Source organism: Salmo salar, chromosome ssa10 (genome assembly GCF_905237065.1).
Source record: "Salmo salar chromosome ssa10, Ssal_v3.1, whole genome shotgun sequence".
Lineage (NCBI taxonomy): Eukaryota > Metazoa > Chordata > Actinopteri > Salmoniformes > Salmonidae > Salmo > Salmo salar.
In genome coordinates, this window is record NC_059451.1 from 19,890,800 (window position 1) to 19,911,463 (window position 20,664).

Here is a 20,664-nt window from a genome sequence, read left to right on the forward strand (position 1 = left end):
CAGTTTTCCCCTCCCCACTCCCAGAGAGTTATAGCAAAATTCTTGCTTGTGAAATTGCTATTTTTGTTTATTTTTGACAATTGTCATTGAAAATGATCAAAGTAAGGTACTTAATTGCTACCCAGAAACGATTTGTTATTGAGGTAAAAACAGCTGCATTTATACAGAATTGGCAACCATAATTATCCCACAGTAATAATAACCATTGAGGTCATCTAATAAGCGTATTTCAATGTGTACAGTTTCTTGATTGCTGTCATTTTGGCATCCATCCTTCCCTGCTGAGTTATTAAATGATGCAACTGGAAGAGGTTAAATTGTTTCCAGTAAACACAGCCACTGACTTCCTGGAACAACAGTCCCCTTTTCCAACAAAGGGGGCGTTATGAAGCACAGGCTGAGGTTCATTCGGACAAAAAGGGACAGACAAGGTGGTGCATTGCTTTGTCTGCACAGAAGTGTATCACCTCTTAGGTTTGCATTTGCCTCAGCAATTCAAATAATGTGGCCCTGGAGTGGGACATAAAGGAGGTGCCAGTAAGTATTTTACAAACAAAACAAACTATCATCCCAAACTGATAACAACAGGATGGAACAGGGGCATTTTGTGAATCAAATTTGATCTGGCTCACTTCTGGGAATAGTGTTGGAATAGTGTTTTTAGAGATTAGCAATGCATGTCTCCATCTCAAGAGTGAATAGTTATTGAGTAGTTATAGAGACCTTTTTCCATGTTCAATGACATTTCCTGAAGATCACAATCCAAATTTCATTGTTATGCTTTTGACAGCTCTACCATAGAGAATGATAGAGGCCTCTACTGGCCAAAAGGCCTTATTAGCATGGGCAGCGCCATTGAGGGCTTCCACCATTTTAATGTAGTCAACTGGTTGGGACTTCCAATTTTATTGGCTGATCCCTCCTGGTGACCCTGTTGGAGTCATGTCCAACCGGGTCATCACGAGGGATCACACAATTGTGAAGAAGAAAATGAAATACTTCAAAATGGAGATTGCCTCAATGGCACTGCCTATGTTGTCACAGATGCTAAGATGGCACAGATACAAAGATGAGTCCTCTATCTATCTCTATGAGCTCTCCTCATTTCCGTGTAGATTTATTATATTATTGTATGTGTTTATGTGTTTATTTGCCTCTTCTTGTTCACAGCTGCCAAGTTCCCTTGCTGCTGTGATTTCCTTATTACCATATTGGATTAGTTTGTTATTAGTCGTGCCCACACATTACCTGCCTTGTGTTATTTTAGCATTGCCCATAAACTACTCTGAAAATTCCAGCTTGGTGTATATATACTATAATTTTGAATTTGGCGCACTCTGATGGAAGAAAAGCAAAAGGACATACAATGCCCAATTAGGTATGTTAGGCAAGCAACTGATAATTGGCAGCGGCACAGTTAATCATTTATTTAACATATGCAAATTCTTGTTACAAAATTAATTACTGCAGTGGGCTAAATCAGGGTCATACACAGTGTTTCTCGGTAGTCTTAAACAAATCTACTTTGAAACTAAAGTATACACCTCACACACATGGTTATGGCCTTAAAAAAAGAAGACACCTGTACCATGTCAGATATAGAGTTGAAATGTATTACATTTGAGTTTGGATCTCAATATTAAACTTTATATACATCACAGAAGACTGAAATATAACAAAACCGTTTGACATAGAAACCTGCTTTTCTGAGTAATTTTTTTGGGGGGGGATTAATTATGAAAAATTGATGGCGATTTGGTCATTTGACTGCAGGAAAGGATTTTAATGTGTTCATCTCAAATGAGGTCAAAGTAAATAGAGAGTAGGCCTAATGTAGTAGACCTAGTACAATGCATAAACCATAAACCCACACATTTGCTTAACACACACGAATGTGACTTAACCACACATTGCTTAACACACATGAATGTGAGTTAAGAGGCACGTGAATTACCCCATCTAATGCGATTTATATAAATCTCTGACGAACCCGAATTGCATAACTTGCCCCAAAAGCTCCTAGATCATTATTTCCCTGTAAATATGCTGTGTCTGCCCGAGGCCAACCATAATTTCAACAATCCACAGGCCAAAACAGTGGCCAGACGGTAAGAATTGATTGATAACATTTGTATTGAGATTGTCTATTTTGTGAAAACTTTTAAAAGTATTGCGTGGATATGTTTTTGGCAAATGGTTCAATTATTCATGTGATTTTTCTCAAGACACGTGTAGTTATTAGATCATAGCAGATAAATGGTTCAAATGGCAGTTGTATTCCACTTTTCTTTTTCTTTACAGTGGTTGGTGCTAGTGATTCTCCAGGGACCCTTCGGCTGTTTCATCTGCAGTTGACGAGATGGAGAGATTAGTTTTCTTGTTTTCTCTGATGGCCCTTGCAGTCCTTCACTGCATGAACACCACTCCAGAGTTCCAAGAGTAAGTCAATTATGTCATGTCCTATTGTCTACCTATAGAATTGGGTCATTTAAATGTGTTCATACAGTTATACCATTTTTTTTTTTTTTAGGCTAGTAGACTTCAATTAATCAATAGCTTTAAACATTGTCAAAATTAAAATAGCTCATGAGATTTGAATGAAAGCTCAGTCTTGCCAAATGTGTTTTGGAACCTAAATAAAAATGTTATATTAAGGAAAATCATATTTCGCAAGTTGTAGTGTATGTGGAACTATGACAGAATATTTTGCCATCTAGGCCAGTAGAATCTTTAGATGATTGAGAAGGAATGCATTCGAATTTAGGCTACATATTCAAAGATCCAGTTGAATGGTGCAAGTATGCTCAATACTCTTTGCTACCGCTTGAGGGCACTAACAGCTCATATGAATAGGACCCACTGACATTGTGGAGTTTTACGCATAGATTTCTGACCCATAAATCCTTGACAAATCTTTAGTCATGTGGAAACAAGTAATACACTGGCATGTGTAAAACCCATGTAATGATTACATTCAGATTATAAGGCCACTGCAGGCCTTAATTACATTAAAGTTCCAGAAGGATAGTGGTGACTGTCTGCACCACTCCTCCCGAGCAATTCTTCCATTCCTCAGTGGACATTTCTAATTTCAAGCAGACTGCCATACTGCTCCGTAGCGGATATCTCTAGAACTCGTTCAATGTGGACTTTGGCAATCAATAGGCCTACATGCCGCGAGAGGAGTTTGATAAATTGCTGCTGACATGTGTTCTTCCACTTTGCAAACAAACAGTATTGTGTGCATAAATCTTCCAGTGCTGGTGCATTGAGATGCAGCCAGGAAGCTTCCCTTTGGCTTCACAGCATTTGTTTGGCTTCTGTGTACACATTGTACATTTGAGATGGAAGACATTTTGTTTACATGGAGATGCCCCATAGCACATTAATCTTTTCTGAACACAGTACCTGTTAACTCTGACTGCCAATCATGGTGATGAGTGGTGATCTTACATGCCCCATCCTTTTGCCTCCTACAGCTAAGACCATGATTGATTGAGTCATTGTGGTGATGACCTCTGTTGTTGCTGGGAAACCATTGGAGATCTACATGAAACATGCTTCTTGTACTAGTGATCTGCCATCCCCATGGTGTTAGGGATCAGTAAGTCAAAGTAGCTCTGTTGAAACAAGACCCGAGGCTGAAGCATCAAAGCAGGATTAAGCAGTTGACCTCACAGCTTGGGTCAACACAACAGTTGAAATAGACCTGGTCATGTGGGCTACTAATGGCTGTAGATCAAACCAGCAAGCCAGCCGTTTGTCCTCACTGAATGCTGCAAACTTTGACACTATCAGTCCAATGCGGCCCCATGTAGCCGTTGACATTAGCAGCTATTCTCTAATTCTCATAGGCAGCTAGCATCCTGCTGTTCTCCTATCTCCAAGGCTTTAGCGTGATTAGAACCCAAACAGAGCGTGCAGCAATTCCCCCAGTCTCCAGGCCCTCGCTACAGCAGCAGCAGTCCCGTTTGCCTAGCCCACCTTCCCTCCGTGAGCCCCATATGTCTGTCTGTCTGTGTGTATCCTCTATCTATCATGTGGTCTCCCATCTCTGCATCATTTCTCCTGGTGCTCTGGGTGTTGGCATAATTATCGCTCCCTCTGTCTGCCCATTCATCACTGCTCACTAATTTAGCACTGCAGAGTAGACTCACCAACTTAGATGGAAACTAATTAGAAAAGAGAATGAGGCATTACAGCGGAGGGAGATTGCTCTTTAAAAAGTATAGTGCAGGTAAGTTAAGACTTTGCACTATGAATTTGTCTGCTAGCTAACAGTGTGTTGTCATTTCTTACCTGCAGGCCTGTTGTGATACTGCAGATTGGTATTGCAGTGTTGGTGGTGGTGTGGTTCTTCTACTTCCTTATCACCCGACGCAACCCGCCCAAAGACACCCTTTTCTATGGTATGGTATTAATCATTCTTTCAAGATGATGATGATGGCAGATCAAAAAGAAATTAGCTGTTTTATTTGGATGAAAACTAGTTTTAACATTGATGATTTTATTTCCTTAACAAAGCACCAATATCTTTAATCAGATCCCCTCTGTGTTACATAGTTAAGAAGGAGCATGAATGACCACTACATACATAAGGCCAACCCCAGTGAACATATTTCCAGAATGTTCTTATCTGTCTTGTGAATTGTTTTCATTGTTTCATTCATTTATACACAAAGCTGCTTATACTGATGAGGATCAGCATAAAGCTGAAACCCAGACTGACAGACGGCATGTTAGGCTTGTTCTTACAACACCACAGTTGTAGGAGAGCTGGAAAGTCCTGGAACATGAGCCTAAGGGCATGTGAACTCACATGCTGTGCATACACACAGTAGATACCTTACTACTTACTGAACTTACTGCTCGTGGATGACTGTCCCATATGGGATGCAGGGCAGTAATGTTGACGCATCATTACCAAATATATATATATATATTTGGTAATGATGCACCAGTGACTCGGTCTCTATTAAAAAGTGGTCAGATGAAGCAGATACTAAACTACAGGACTGTTTTGCTATCACAGACTGGAATATGTTCCGGGATTCTTCCGATGGCATTGAGGAGTACATCACATCAGTCACTGGCTTTATCAATAAGTGCATCGAGGACGTTGTCCCCATAGTGACTGTACGTACATACCCCAACCAGAAGCCATGGATTACAGGCAACATTCGCACTGAGCTAAAGAGTAGAGCTGCCGTTTTCAAGGAGCGGTACTCTAACCCGGAGGCTTATAAGAAATCCCGCTATGCCCTCCGACGAACCATCAAACAGGCAAATCGTCAAAACAGGACTAAGATCGAATCGTACTACACCGGCTCCGACGCTCGTCGGATGTGACAGGGCTTGCAAGCTACTACAGACTACAAAGGGAAGCACAGCCGAGAGCTCCCCAGTGACACGAGCCTACCAGGCGAGGTAAATAACTTCTATGCTCGCTTCGAGGCAAGTAACACTGAAACATGCATGAGAGCACCAACTGTTCCGGATGACTGTGTGATCACGCTATCCGCAGCCGATGTGAGTAAGACCTTTAAACAGGTCAACTTTCACAAGGCCGCTGGGCCAGACGGATTACCAGGACGTGTACTCCGAGCATGCTCTGACCAACTGGCAAGTGTCTTCACTGACATTTTCAACCTCTCCCTGTCGGAGTCTGTAATACCCACATGTTTCAAGCAGACCACCATAGTCTCTGTACCCAAGAACACTAAGGTAACCTGCCTAAATGACTACCGACCTGTAGCACTCACGTCTGTAGCCATGAAATGCTTTGAAAGGCTGGTCATGGCTCACATCAACACCATTATCCCAGAAACCCTAGACCAGTGGTCACCAAACTTTTCTGAGTCAAGATCACTTTCTAAGTCAAAATGCATGCCGAGATCTACCACTCTGATTTTTTATTAACATGACTTAAAAAATATAATCTATGCAACATTAACCAATTAAAAACAGTACTGTACCAATGAGGTTTGTGTAGTAAGCTAGAGGCCCAATACATTATCACCGCATACTGGCTTTGTGTGAATTTACCTGCCAATACATTGTTGTTTGGAATTTTTTGTAAATTATATTTCAAAATTTGAGGTAGGTTATATTTGTATTTATTATGGTTCCCCATTAACTGCTGCCAAAGCAGCAACTACCCTTCCTGGGGTCAGGCAAAATTAAGGCAGTTTATACAATTTTAAAACATTACAATACATTCACAGATTTCACAACACACTGTATGATCACACCAGAAATCGATCCATTGTGAGGCGCAGCTGAGTGAGCATACATTTAAATAATTTGCTATTTATTTTACTTGGCTGATGGTGCCTGCATCTGATGGTCAGTCTCAGCGGAGGGAGAGAGAAGCAGACTGAGGGTCCATCTCTCAACATCCCCTCCATTCTCCCTTTCCTCCACTGACACTGATCAAAAAGGGACACCATCTTCCAGCTGATGGCGAAACTCGAGTCGCACCGCATTATTTCTACCTCATGCACAAATTCATGTTACTCCTATGAACAGAGAAAGTGAAATATTCCTTGATATTAAAAATGACCCAAACCGCTAATAATAACAACAACGCAAGCCTATAGACCCACTTTCCTACTCATTCATTACCGTCTCTCTCTAGTCATGGTTTTAGACGTTTTGAAATCTCAATATCAATTTTGCCGCAGCTTTCTTTTATGCCTGCTACGTTACTGCAGACTTGGTCATCTGAGCAATCTGATTGGCCAGTGGTAGCATAGTGCACTTGATTTCCTCTCCAGGCCCACTGGGAAGGCAGAGTTTGTACCTTCAGACACATGAAATAGCAACAGTATTGCACTCCACACTGCCCTTTCCCACCTGGACAAAAGGAAAACCTATGTGAGAATGCTATTCATTGACTACAGCTCAGCGTTCAACACCATAGTTCCCTCAAAACTCATCACTAAGCTAAGGACCCTGGGACTAAACAGTTCCCTCTGCAACTGTTTCCTAGACTTCCTGCTGGGCTGCCCACAGGTGGAAAGTGTAGATAACACATCCGCCACGCTGATCCTCAACACGGGGGCCCCTCAGGGGTGCATGCTCAGTCCCCTCCTGTACTCCCTGTTCACTCATGACTGCACGGCCAGGCACAACTCCAACACCATCATTACGTTTGCTGATGACACAAGAGTGGTAGGCCTGATCACGACAATGATGAGACAGCCTATAGGGAGGAGGTCAGAGACCTGACCATGTGGTGCAAGGACAACAACCTCTCCCTCAACATGATCAAGACAAAGGAGATGATTGTGGACTACAGGAAAAGAAGACTGAGCACGCCCCCATTCTCATTCACGGGGCTTTAGTGGAGCATGTTGAGAGCTTCAAGTTCCTTGGCGTCCACATCAACAACAACCTAACATGGTCCAAGCACACAAAGACAGTCGTGAAGAGGGCACGACAAAACCTATTCCCCCTCAGGAGACTGAAAAGATTTGGCATGGGTCCTCAGATCCTCAAAAGATTTTACAGCTGCACCATTGAGAGCATCCTGATGGGTTGCATCACTGCCTGGTATGGCAACTGCTCGGCCTCCGACTGCAAGACACTACAGAGCGTAGTGCATACGGCCCAGTACATTACCGGGGACAAGCTTCCTGCCATCCAGGACCTCTATACCAGGCGGTGTCAGAGGAAGGCCCTAAAAATCGTCAAAGACTCCAGCCACCCTAGTCATAGATTGTTCTCTCTGCTACTGCATGGCAAGCGATACCAGAGCGCCAAGTCTAGGTCCAAGAGGCTTCTAAACAGCTTCTACCCCCAAGCCATAAGACTCCTGAACAGCTAATCAAATGGCTGCCCAGACTATTTGCACTGCTGCAACTCTCTGTTATTATCTATGCATAGCCACTTTGACAACCCTACCTGCATGTACACAATTATCTCAATACCTCGACACCGGTGCCCCCGCACATTGACACATTGACTCTGTACCGGTACCCCCTTTAAATAGTCCCGCTATTGTTATTTACTGCTGCTCTTTAATTATTCGTTTTTCTTATCTCTTACTTTTTTTACTTTTTAATTTTTGGGGTATTTTCTTAAAACTGCATCATTGGTTAAGGGCTTGTAAGTAAGCATTTCACTGTAAGCTCTACACCTGTTGTATTCGGCGCATGTGACAAATAAAATTTGATTTGACTTGAGATTGATACATTGGCTTCCAGGCTGGCATTATAAGGGATGTCATGTCAGTCACCTATTAACCTGCAATAGATTCATTCCTAACCACCTGTTACCAGAGGGCACCCTGCTGGCCACGTTTGATGTGGAGAGCTTGTACACTAACATCCCACACACTGGAGGCTTGTACGCGTTGCAACACTTCCTTCAGCGGAGAGACTCTACCCTTGCTCCATCAAATGATTGCATCTTACAACTTACTGAACTTGTATTATCCAATAACTACTTCGTCTTCGAGTCAGACTTTTTCCTTTAAATTCGGGGGGTGTAGCCACGGACTCCCCCTTAACACCCAACTATGCAAACCTGTATGTGGGACAATTTGAGGAAGCACTCCTTTACAAAACAGAGACACACCCCCTACTTTCTAAAATCCTCCTATGGAAGAGATACATAGATGAGGTATTTGTGCTCTGGGAAGGAAGTCAGCAGGAACTAAATTAATTCCAAACTCTGCTAAACGAGAGCTCTGAATACCTTAAATTCATCATGCAGACTGATGAGAGACAAATAAACTACCTGAACTTATGGATCATCAAAGAGAATGATGCACTACACACAGACTTATACAGAAAGCCGCCCACAGATTGCAATACCTTGCTATGTGCGGATAGTATGCATCCCCTTCCCCACAATAATGGTCTACATATAGCCAGTTATTAAGCAGGGTTCAACGAATCTGTGGCCACCAGACAGATTTTGACAGCAATGCTAAAAGAATGACAGATAGATTCAAAATGACAGGCTACAAGGACAAATCTCTTGATCCTGCAATGATGAAAATATCTCAAAAGCCAAGAAAGGAATTACTAAAAACTCAACTAAAGAAGAAAAACAACGCAACCATCTTTTGCACTAAGTACACCAAGGGTTCGAAGAGAAAATGAAAGCAATCCTGAAAAAGCACTAGCATATTCTGCAGTCAGACAAAAGAATTGCACATCTCTTTAAGGAACCCCCACTGGTGGTCTATAAGCGTGGTCGCAATATTGGAGATAGTTTGGTTAGATCTGACCTGCCCCCTGAGCCCACTCAGACACTCTAGACACCCATTCCAAATGGGAACTACAAATGTGGTTCATGAGCACAGTGCAACAGCACTATAAAAACATCCTTCTTCAGACACTCACATACAGGTCGAAAAATCCCTGTTAGGGGCATCATCTCATGCAAGACCAAGGGAGTAATCTATCTCATCACCTGTTCATGTGGAAAAGCCTACGTAGGACAAACGAAAAGACAATTAAAACAACGCATAGCTGAACACCGCAGCTCAATCAGGTGTAAGAACATTGACTATCCAGTAGCAGCCCACTTTGTTGAAGCTAACCATTCAATCTCCTCCCTCAAATACACAGGCATTGAGCATGTTGCTCTACAAAGGAGAGGAGATAACATTGAGATCCTACTACTACAAAGGGAGGCTTACTGGATATCCTATCTAAGAACATTGACCCCTAGTGGTCTGAATATTGACTTTGATCTCAGACCCTTATGAACAATTCTTTGTTTTATGAACAAGTCTTATAAATGTATATATTCTTTCTACGGGTTATTAGCGTACACCTAATATGTTCCCCCTGCTGATGATGCTTATTATGCATTAAGGTTGAACCAAAGGATTACATGTAACAAATATGAAATGAAATACGAAACAATTAAAGATGTGAAATTGAATGAAACAATAATGTATGTTGATGCTAATATTATGCACAATATTCAATTATTTTTCTATATCATAACAATATCCTAATATATTTAATGTCATACACTATTGTTTTACTTTTTTTATTTTTTATTTAATTTTCCCAAATTCATTGTAATTAACTTAATCATTATGACACACCTCTCTATTGTCATTGGCTGCACTAATTGCACTGTTTGTCTACGTAACCTGGTTCAAGTATTCATGACATTACCCTGAAGAAGGCACAGTGATACCGAAACGTTGGTAAATACCCAATAAATTACTGGGAGTTAATATATATGGAGTGTGCGACTCTCTTTATTTTTTATAGTTAATCGCCACCTATATCCTGCCATATAGGCTTACACACAGGTGGTTAGGAATGAGCCTATCTCCCAGATGCCCTGTGGCTATGCCATCACTTTGCGCCTCATCAGGTGATTCTGAGGAAGGAGAAACAGCCCAGAGCTGAGAATGGCTTCCTGCTGTGATAGAGAAGGATAATCCTCCTATCTTACCTGTTAGACGGCTCAGATAAACCAGACCCTCCAGAGGATTAGAAGGCCACAGGTACCTGGAGAGAGACAGAGTGTGTGTGTCTCTATCGGCGTGTTTATCAGGAGACAGCAGCAGCAACGTCAGGGAGATAGTGAGGGATGCAGGATGGCTGTCTGAGCCGTTACACACAGGTGCCGTTACAAGGACATTTGATGATGTACGGGACAGCCAAGCCTTGTATTAAAGCTAATACATGGATTGGGCACCCTATTCCATTTCAAGGAAACATGAGTTCACAGAACTCTATACACAGTGGGTATCAAATATTCGCCACCTTGGATTTCTTCAAATTTTATTGTGTTACAAAGTGTGATTAGAATTGATATAATTGTCATTTTTTTGTCCACGTGGAAGAAACAAATCCATTTTTTAATGTCAAGATTAATGAAAAATAAAACCCTAATATACCTTGATTAGATAAGTATTAATCTCCTGAGTCAATACATGTTAGAATCACCTTTGGCAGCGATTACAGCTGTGAGTCTTTCTGGGTAAGTCTCTAAGTGCAGTATTCGTCCATTATTCTTTTCAAAATCGTTCGAGCTCTGTTGAGGTGTTGTTAACCGTAGCTAAACAGCAATTATCAAGTCTTGCCATAGATTTTCAATCATATTTAAGTCAAAACTGTAACTTGGCCACTCAGGAACACTCACTGTCTTCTTGGTAAGCAACTTTAGTGTAGATTTGGCCTTGTGTTGAAGGTTATTGTCCTGCTGAAAGGTGAATTCCTCTCCCAGTGTCTGGTGTAAAGCAGACTGAATGTAACGATCGTCTGGAAGAGGGGACCAAGGTGCAGCAGAGGATGTGTTCATCATTAGAATTTTAATTCAAAAAAGAGAACACTTTACAAAAACGAAACAAAAACGACCAGAAACAGTCCTGTCAGGAAACACACTGAACAGAAACAGAACAGATAGAAAACCCATAGAAACACAAAAATAGAAAAGAAACCCAAAACCCCGGAATACATAAACTTACTACCCTCTGCCACGTCCTGACCAAACTACAATAACAAATAATCCTCTATACTGGTCAGGACGTGACACTGAAGCAGGTTTTCCTTTAGGATTTTGCCTGTGCTTAGCTCTATCCGGTTTCTTTTTATTCTGGAAAAGCTCCCCAGTATTTCCCGATGTCAAGCATACCTTGAGGACATTATTACTGATGAATGTGTTTGTTTTTTATGACCGTGTTTTTCTTATTTTTATTTTGATGTGTGTATTTTCTGTCATTTCTGTAAATCAGGGCTTATTTGGAAAAGATGAAATAAAGGTGAAATAAAATACTAATATCATGATGCAGCTGCCACCACCACCATACTCATACCATGATGCAGCCACCACCATGCTTCGTCATTTCAACGTCTAATTTTGGTTTACGTTTGGTTGTCATATAACGTGAATTCAATGTGAAATCATCAAAAAAATGGTAGTAATGGCTACTGGCTGACTGTAGGCAGTTCCTAAAGAGTGTGGATATTGAGGTGGAGAACCAATATGTCTATTGGCTTCACATTACCAGCCACTTGAACTGGGCTTCTGTCCTTGCCTATCTCCAGTCCTCTTGATCCCCTGCCACTCATTAAGGGGTTTCCCAGACCCATATGAGGTTCCAGCCAGGCTCTGACTTGGAGAGATGAGAAGTGCCCTCTCAGCGCCGCTCTGCTCTTAACCTGAGGAAAACTCAACCCACAGCTCCCAATATAAATCTCCCTTCACCCAGCCTACAGCTATAGCAGTATCACCCTCCATAGCCCAGGAAATCAATAACTGGTTGGTTGGAGAGAAATATTTTAAACACAGAGAAAAATCAAGTCTTGTTCAATGCATCTTTATAGGCAGTAATAGGGTTCTGACAGTTTTGTTAAGAGTTTCAAAGAGGCAGACAAAGCAGATTGGGTAATAAAGATTGGAGGAAAGAGATTTCTCTTTATCATAATGAGAATTGTTCCTACAGCAGAGCTGCTTAAAATCTAGCTGCTACAGATTTCTACTGAGCTGAATTCTGCAACGAATTGAATGAGGGCCTTTCTTACAGAGCTGAAATATGCTCAAAAATACAATCGGTGTATGCTAATCGCACCAAAGGAAGTTGAACAGAACAACAGCCACACATTAATCCAAGTCATTTTGTGTTGTGTAATCGAGGCACTTACGTGAAATAACCCCTGTGACGTGTATTCTATAGTACTGTACTGCCTCCTGCTTATTATTGTCCACTTTCACAATATCAGTCTGCCACAGTACTGAATGTTTGCATTGTCTTTACAGTGTTTGCTGAGTTTTCCTTCACTTGTGTCATTGACCTTGTGAGTGCTATGGAACATGATGGTTTTATTTCCGGGTTTATGGAATTCTACCAGAAAACGGTTAGTCTCTAGATTCTCCATCTCATGACTTAACATCATGCTAGGTCAAATGGAACACTAGTCACTTTAATAATGCCACTATAAGAATGTTTACATATCTCACATTACTTATCTCATATGTATGTACTGTATACTGTATACTACACTATCTATTCTATACTATCTATTGCATCTTAGCCGCTCTGTCACTGCTCATCCATATATTTGATATTTATATATTTTTATCCCATTCCTTTACTAGATTGTGTGTATTAGTTGTTGTGGAATTGTTAGATATTACCTGTTAGATACTGCTGCACGGTCGGATCTAGAAGCATAAGCATTTCGCAACACTCACAATAGCATCTGCTAACCATGTGTATGTGACAAATAACATTTGATTTGCTAATAATATATATTTTTTAACTTTAGAATCGGTCTGTTGTTTCAACCGTTTTAGGTTAAAGGTTGTATTTGTGTGTTGCAGGGAGAGCCCTATCTGGGTACAGCCTATGCCATCATGATGTGCTACTGGGATGGAATAGTGCATTTCATCATGTACCTCATGATGATACAGCGCTTATGGAACAGGTGTGTGTTGTTCGCTGTGTCACCTTGGTCTTGTGATGATGATCTACACACCACACATATACTAGGATTCTGAAACACTCCATTCCTACCTGGACCAATAACTGGACCAATGAAGCAAGAGTTGTATTGTATTGTACCTTCACCAGGAGAGCCGAGACTTCGTACCTCAGAATCGGCCCCAAGCAAGATCCTAGTGTGACCACATTTACGTCCACACGTCATCTCATCGTCTCACTGCTGGGTCATTGATTTGAAGCTTTGTCAGACATGGTGTCACTAGTTATCAGTGATGGGAGGAACATCTTTTGACCATTTTCTTTCCGTCTCTCAGCAAGTCTTACCGCACCCTGGGTCTCTTCTGGGCTGGATCGTTGTTTGCCAACATGAGTGTCTTTGTGACAGGAATTGTTGTAGGTGAGTCTCTCCTTCCCCCCTCCTGTAACCCACAATGGCAGAGTTAATCAACGGTACATCTGTACAGCCTTGTAGAATCAGTGTCATAGTGTAGGCTGCCAACGTAACACATGTGCTTGCCTTTAGAATTTACAGAACAAAGCTAAACTAGGCTCAAAGCATCTGTTCTCTGAGTTTCAAACAGCATAGGGAAGTCTTAGAGGATCAAACTAAACTGTGGCTGTGTTAACATGATTTTGTATTTTAGTTGTCTATTTGTTCAATGATGCCCCTAATGAGGATTTATTTAGAATATCATTGGAGTTAATTACAAGGTGTGAATAATAAGAAAATAGGCTCAAAGTTATGGTAATGTGGTCTCACCTATTTATCATGTAAACCTTGTGGAAATGTGTAAACTTTAACATGTTTAAAATTAGACTGCTCTACTCTACTTCAGATGTACCCAGTTCCTCCTCATAGTTCTAGGGGATGAAATGCTCTCTATGTTTCCCTCTCTGGCAGGTAAATTTGGATCAGATATCCGTCCCGCCTTCTGGCTCAACATGCCCTTCCTAATGCTTCCAATATGGGGTGCGATCAAGCTGTTCAACCAGCCCAAGAATGGGCCAACCCTCGGTGGATACAGGGTATGATGGAGCAGGGCACAGCTGCTTGGCCTGGTGGAATTCGTAGGGCCAGGAGTTTTCCCTGACCGTGTGACCTGACCAGACAAACTAGGACTCAAAAATAGGGCCTTAGTAATGATATATTACTACAATATCCTTGCTGAAGTATGTATTTATAACTATGTTATAGTGCATCTGAAATGTCTAAAGAAGCTTCTCCTCCCCTGGTGTTGGTGTCTCCTAGGCCCACTATGATCAGAGTTTTAATCTCATCTGGCGCCCAACAGACCTTCTCCTGGTGCTGCTGCTACTGGGGGCCATGGCCTTCACTCTCTTCAGGGGCTTGGTGAGCCAGCAGGGCCTGAATACACACTTAGAAATGAACACTCAAAAATATTGGAAATAAAATAAAACACCCGACATAAAGTCTTATTATATTACGATTGGTCCAGCCCACCAATTTTAGCACAGCCAAAAGAGTCAATGCATATAGAGTTGATTCCCTCGTGCTAGCTGTCTTTGTACAGCAGTCAAGGATTTGTTTATGATGCATAGATTATGTGCAACACCTGCTGCGCTGATTCAATCATGTGATATGGGTGGTCTCATCTGACACTTCCCTGGCAAATAGAACATTCAAGATGGTCTGATTTGCGGAAATATGCACATACTTATTTAACTTGCATAGTTCTTTACTGTGATTTTCATCCAGTAACTCCGCGATGCGTCGTGCCTAAGAACTGCCCGTAGCCGTGGTATATTGGCCATATACCACACCTCCTTGTGCCTTATTGCTTAAATATAGCATGTCTGGTCCATGGGGAATGTGAAAGTGAACAAGTAGGTACTGGATGAAAATCATAGTAAAAATACATGTTTTGTATTACCCGAGGTATACGGTCTGATATACCCTGGCTGTCAGCCAATCAGCATTCAGGGCTCGAACCACCCAGTTTATAAATTACAATAACTGATCCTACAGATAAGTAGTTTATACAGTGCTCTTGTCAAGAAGATGATCATGTTGTAACCTTCCTCCTATGTGTGCATTCAGGTAGCTCTTGACTCCCCTCTAGAGGCCTGTACCATCTACCTCCGCCAGTACGAGCCCTATCTGAAGGACCCAGTGGGCTACCCCAAGGTTATGGTGGGTACTTTAAGAGACAGAGCATGCCTCTCTGCAGTGCCAGTGGCATTCCTTAATAGTCTCTAACCCACTTTGTTTTAAATAACAACTCCATTCAGAAATAACAACTCCATTCAGAAATCACTTGGAGCTGCCTTGAAGCCTGCCCTATCTCTCTCCTCTCTAGCTGTGTATCTTACAGAAGAGATCACAGAGCCATTTTTCATCATTATGCCACAATGAGAGGGGTGAGAGGCCAGGCTGGTTCATTCTCTCTCATTTGTTAGACAAGAGAATGTGGTTGTGTCTGGTCCGGTCTCAACGCCTGGGCTTTCTCCGTCTGCTGGGGGATGTTTATTTGGTTTTGTTAGGGTTCTTAGCCGAGTCAATAGGTTATCCAAAGACCTTGTTGTGGCTCCAGTCCAGGCACAATGGCGAAGCATCGATCAGGCAGGGAACTGCATGCTGAGAACTTGATAAGGTAATCCTCCTTCCCCTGAGCCCCCCCATCAGCAACACACCGGGTGGGAGGGGTGTGTGTGTGTGTGTGTGTGTGTGTGTGTGTGTGTGTGTGTGTGTGTGTGTGTGTGTGTGTGTGTGTGTGTGTGTGTGTGTGTGTGTGTGTGTGTGTGTGTGTGTGTGTGTGTGGGTGTGTTTGTGGGTGTGTGGGTGGGTGGGTGGTGTGTGTGTGTGCGTGTGCTTGCATGTTGGCGTGCTCAAGCTAGCATGTGTGTGTAAATCCCTGTGTGTGTCAAAGCATGTGTGTGTCAATACGGGTGTGTGTGTTGAGCGTGCGTGTGTGTGGAGTTGGGGTGTTGCGCTGGTTGGGGTGACCGACCTTTTTAATCATTGATGGTGATAAACCACGGCATACAGATGACTGGGGCGCGGAAAACAAAGACACTTCTCCAAGGACTGAAGGACAACGTGTGATTGGTTCTCAGCCTCTGGGCTCAGTTCATTAGGATTCATCAGGACCACAGCTCTAGAACAAAAGCCACTGTTCAAAGGCATAATTTGATGCCTTTACTTTAACAGCTACCTGACTTTCATGCTCCAAATATTCTGCAAGTGCTTCTGAGTGTCGATGTAATGACCTCTGTATCTGGATAATACAATTTGGACCTGAGTGTGCGGTGTGAAAGCACTTCAAATGTGTGTGTTTGTGTACGTGCATGCGTGAGAGTGTGTTGTCTATGCAGCCAGCACGCAGCAGCGTTCTCTGTATTCTGTGTGAGTACTTGGACTGCTGTAATGTGTTAGCGCCCTAGAGAGGATGAAGATGTACTGTATTAATTGACCATTGGAGTGTCAGAGTTGTGTGTAAGGGCGGGTTGGCTGAAGTCACCACTGTGATGTAATCCTTTGATGTTATACCTGTTGTACATTTAAATTTTTTAGATGTTGCACTTCCTGTTCTACATGCTGCCTATGCTGGGTGCCTTCATCTACGGACTCGTAGTGCCTGGCTGCACCTGGATGCCTGACTGGACTGTATTTGTTGCTGGAGGCGTCGCCCAGGTAAGATATGGGGGGGACATATTTCTGTTGTTATTTGTTAATAACATAGACTACAGCTCCCAGAATGTAATGTGCTCTACGTACAGAGCTTCTACATACTGCTATTACTAGTCATACTAGTGATGACTTGAACAGATGAAGAGTTTGAATCACTTTGCAGTGACTGGGGCCCTGAAAGTTCAAACTGTAAACATTACACTTGGAGTGAGTGACAGTATAGCTTCCAGTGCTACTTCTCAATGAAATATTTGATTATAGCCAACTTTAATAAGACCTCTTCATAGAGTCCGTGTTCACAATAATAACCAATCAGCCCCATCCTGCAGAGGCCTGCTTCCTGTATTCAAGTTCCTTTCCATACTGGACTAATGGAGGCAAACATCAAACAAGAGACAGTGATCAAAGGCCAGTCCTGTATAGACTTGTCTGCAGCCCCTAATATCCCTCCCAACACAGGGGAAAGCCTGCCTCAGAGATTCAGCTATTCTAATAAAAAATAATCCTGTGAAACGGAGCTGGGCTAGCTGCATCTTCTGCTCAGAGCAGTGCACCAGAGTCTCCTCTCTGAGGTCGGCTGTTATACTGCACATCGCTGGCTGTAGATACTAATGATTGTTGCAGAGGCTCAAAGTGAAGCAACATATTAGGTTTAAAACTATTCAGTCAAGGCCTTTGTGGGGGAAAAACATCTACCGGTAACCCTAAAAACGTGAAAATCAAATTACTGGTCAGCTGTGAATATACTGTACAAGTTGCCCTCCTGTTTGGAATAACCCTAAACTTTACCTACTCCTTCCTCTCTCCTCCACAGTGTCAGTGGGCCCACATTGGGGCATCCCTCCACCCACGTACAGTGACCCCATTCCGGATCCCAGACGAGGCTTTCCTGGCTGTCCTGGCAGCCAACCTGCTGTACGCTGTGATCCCCTCACTCATCGCCATGCGCTGCACCAGTAACACCAACTTCTTCTTGACCGTCACTAAACTTCCTGGGATGGAGGGGATGCCCTGGGTTCCTGATGCTGACACCCTAGTCGAGAAGAAACACAATTAAAGTTTACATGCCAATAAAGTTACCAATAAAGATATGCAAGTAAGTTTACAGAATTGACTTCTAATCTATTAGTTTGTTTGTATATTAGTTTATGTAACAAGTCCCATAGGGGATGCAGAGGAGCAAGGAAGTAGATAAGTGTATCATACAAGACATCATGTTCTCTTAGACCGGGACCCTCCATTGAACTATACTGCAGATTCAGAGTGAGACACAGACTCCACTTTCCCCACAGCCTTTAGTTCAGGGCTCTCCAACACTGTTCCTGAAGAGCTTCAACCCTAATCAAATGCATCAATTAGCTGGTTGATAAGCTGAATCAGGTTAGTTACAACTGGGGTTGGAGCAAAAACCTACAAGAGGGTAATTGTCCATGAACAGGGTTGGTGAGCACTGATTTAGTTTATACAAACACGGAGGTGTTGACAACCAAATCATTTTTTTGCCTTTTCATTAGAAACGAATGCGGCAGCCAGGTACCGGTACTGAGAAATCCCTCCAAAATCACTCACTCCAGTCAAGACATCCTTAGATGCATTTCATTTCAGTCGGACAAGATCAAATTCAAGCACCAGGGAGAGAGAAAGAAGGGGAGGGCTTTCATTCCCACCCCCCCCAGTGAGAATAAGCGTCGGAGTGGTGTTCATTCATCTGCTGCTACTTTTCATCAGCAGGGGCTGATTGGCATTACCAGTCAGGGTGTGTTTTTGTGGACGTACATCTCATTCAACATGAGTCACTCAACCCTAGTGGAACACAGATCATTGTCGTGTCTGCCTGCCCTTTGGAAAGAAAGTCACTCTCTCAGGCTAGGTATACCAGACGGCTGTTTGTTTGTCATTTTATTTCTCCTCTGTGGCAGTGCCTTCATGACGCTAGCTCTCCTCGCTAGCCTGATCCCAGATCTGTATGTGTATGTGCTTTATCATCTTTATCATGACTATCTGACTATCCAGTTACTTGTCATCATGGTTAATGCTATAAACCTATGGAACTAGGTTTGCCCCTTCCTCTCTTCTCTCCCTAAGTGATGTCATTCTGTTCTAGCTATTCTCTGTGCAGGTGGCCCATTGCTCTTCTGATATAAAAAGATCTCGAATGAAGCCCAGGTGGATTGCCTATTTGTATTTTGACACACAAACACTCAACACAACAGAGAAGGAATTACAGTTGATATCACATTCAACTTGAAACCAAAGGCGAAAAGTTTAACAGATACTTCATATTGTCTCTATCAAATGTATAACCTATTTTGATATTCGGCTGTAGATTCAAAGAACATCTATCACTGTCAACATTCCCAAACATGAATGTAATTATATTTACATACTGTATACATTCACAGTGTATGATAACATGAAACCATATCGAAAAAGCCATGTTCTCTCAAAACACAAACTCCTTTTTTTGGAGCATAATAAAAAAATAATGGATACCCTCTCTGTTACATTAGATGGATGTTCCCTTGCTACAGAGAGGTTGTGCAGCATTAATATTCAACACAGTGATAATGATTTGAATAACACACTCTTCACCTCCGTCTCTTCAGTAACTAAGTGGCCTCTTATCTGAGTGACACGCACACACACACACACACAGGATTATCTAATTAATTCTTCCTCAGCAGCTTTTACATGCTGATGTATGGCAATGAAAAACAAACGGCCTGCTTGCACTCTGTGTGACAGACCTAAATCAAATCCGGCCAGCTCCATCTATTCAGAGGAGCCACTGGGAATATGTGCAGATGTCTGCTCAGCTGTACAGCCTGAGACCCCAGGAGACTTGCGGTCTGCCCTTACCTTGATGGTAGAGAGAGAGAAGCTGAACACTGCAACATAGCAATTCACACTTTGCTGGGTCTGTATCAATATTATTAGGTGTGAAGAGGACAGAGGCCATGCTGGTGAGATTATTTAAACTGGATTCTATATCGTCTCCTACAGACCACCTGCCAGAAATAAAATGTTACGTGACAATCAAAAGCAATTCCTATAATGTAATTTTGCATGATCCTGACTCGAGAAATATCGTTCTCATTCTCAAAAATGCTTTTTTAGTTAAAAGGAGCACGATCGTTACAGTATAATTTATGTCCTCCTTTCTAAAATGCTCTCTTGAAACATATGGGCCGAGAAAAATGTATTGGAGAATGCGGGCATCGATCCCGCTACCTCTCGCATGCTAAGCGAGCGCTCTACCATTTGAGCTAATTCCCCACTGCGCTTAGGTAACTCCAGTTATATATATATAGTATATAGTGTTTGGTAGCCTAGTAGTACTGCTGTAAATTATAGGCTATAATAACTACATGCACACAATGCACACGCACACAAATCCACATTCTGAAATAAAAAATGTGTGTCTTGTGTTTAGTGTACGGTTGAATTTGCTAATAAGATTAGACTACATTTACCCTGGCTACATTACGACCTGCACAATGTTTTCTTTCGTGGATAGCAAGCATTGATACTAACGTTATTAGTTTAATGAGGTTTAACGTTACTGCTTCTACTGAAACATTGTAGCCTTCCT

At 42.2% G+C, this 20,664-nt stretch overlaps 1 protein-coding gene and 1 non-coding gene across 3 annotated transcripts; one reads left to right on the plus strand and one right to left on the minus strand.

The window, feature by feature from the left end:
- The first annotated feature begins 1,758 nt into the window (after positions 1-1,758).
- Positions 1,759-19,232, plus strand: tm6sf2b (transmembrane 6 superfamily member 2b). Of its 2 annotated transcripts, XM_014215724.2 has the most exons (12): positions 1,759-2,108; positions 2,302-2,439; positions 4,306-4,409; positions 12,739-12,836; positions 13,303-13,406; positions 13,738-13,820; positions 14,325-14,449; positions 14,673-14,774; positions 15,483-15,575; positions 16,956-17,075; positions 17,887-18,168; positions 18,587-19,232. In XM_014215724.2, the coding sequence occupies exons 2-11, from the start codon at positions 2,360-2,362 to the stop codon at positions 18,127-18,129; spliced, it is 1,152 nt and encodes a 383-aa protein (XP_014071199.1). In that variant the 5' UTR covers positions 1,759-2,108; positions 2,302-2,359; the 3' UTR covers positions 18,130-18,168; positions 18,587-19,232. The 2 variants fall into 2 exon arrangements, with proteins under 2 accessions (XP_014071199.1, NP_001134092.1); NM_001140620.2 differs by lacking the exon at positions 18,587-19,232 and having other exon boundaries at positions 2,089-2,108; positions 17,887-18,170.
- A 1,043-nt stretch (positions 19,233-20,275) lies between these two features.
- On the minus strand, positions 20,276-20,348 carry trnaa-agc (transfer RNA alanine (anticodon AGC)). The gene has a single exon. It is a non-coding gene; the product is annotated as a tRNA-Ala (tRNA).
- Between the last annotated feature and the right edge of the window lie 316 nt (positions 20,349-20,664).

What these genes read in the sequence shown, in the direction of transcription:
- tm6sf2b (XM_014215724.2), top strand. Translation starts at nt 2,360, where the DNA reads ATGGAGAGATTAGTTTTCTTGTTTTCTCTGATGGCCCTTGCAGTCCTT. An exon ending in ACCACTCCAGAGTTCCAAGA is followed by an intron (nt 2,440 to 4,305) that starts GTAAGTCAATTA and finishes TCTTACCTGCAG; the next exon opens with GCCTGTTGTGATACTGCAGA. An exon ending in TTGCTGGAGGCGTCGCCCAG is followed by an intron (nt 17,076 to 17,886) that starts GTAAGATATGGG and finishes TCTCCTCCACAG; the next exon opens with TGTCAGTGGGCCCACATTGG.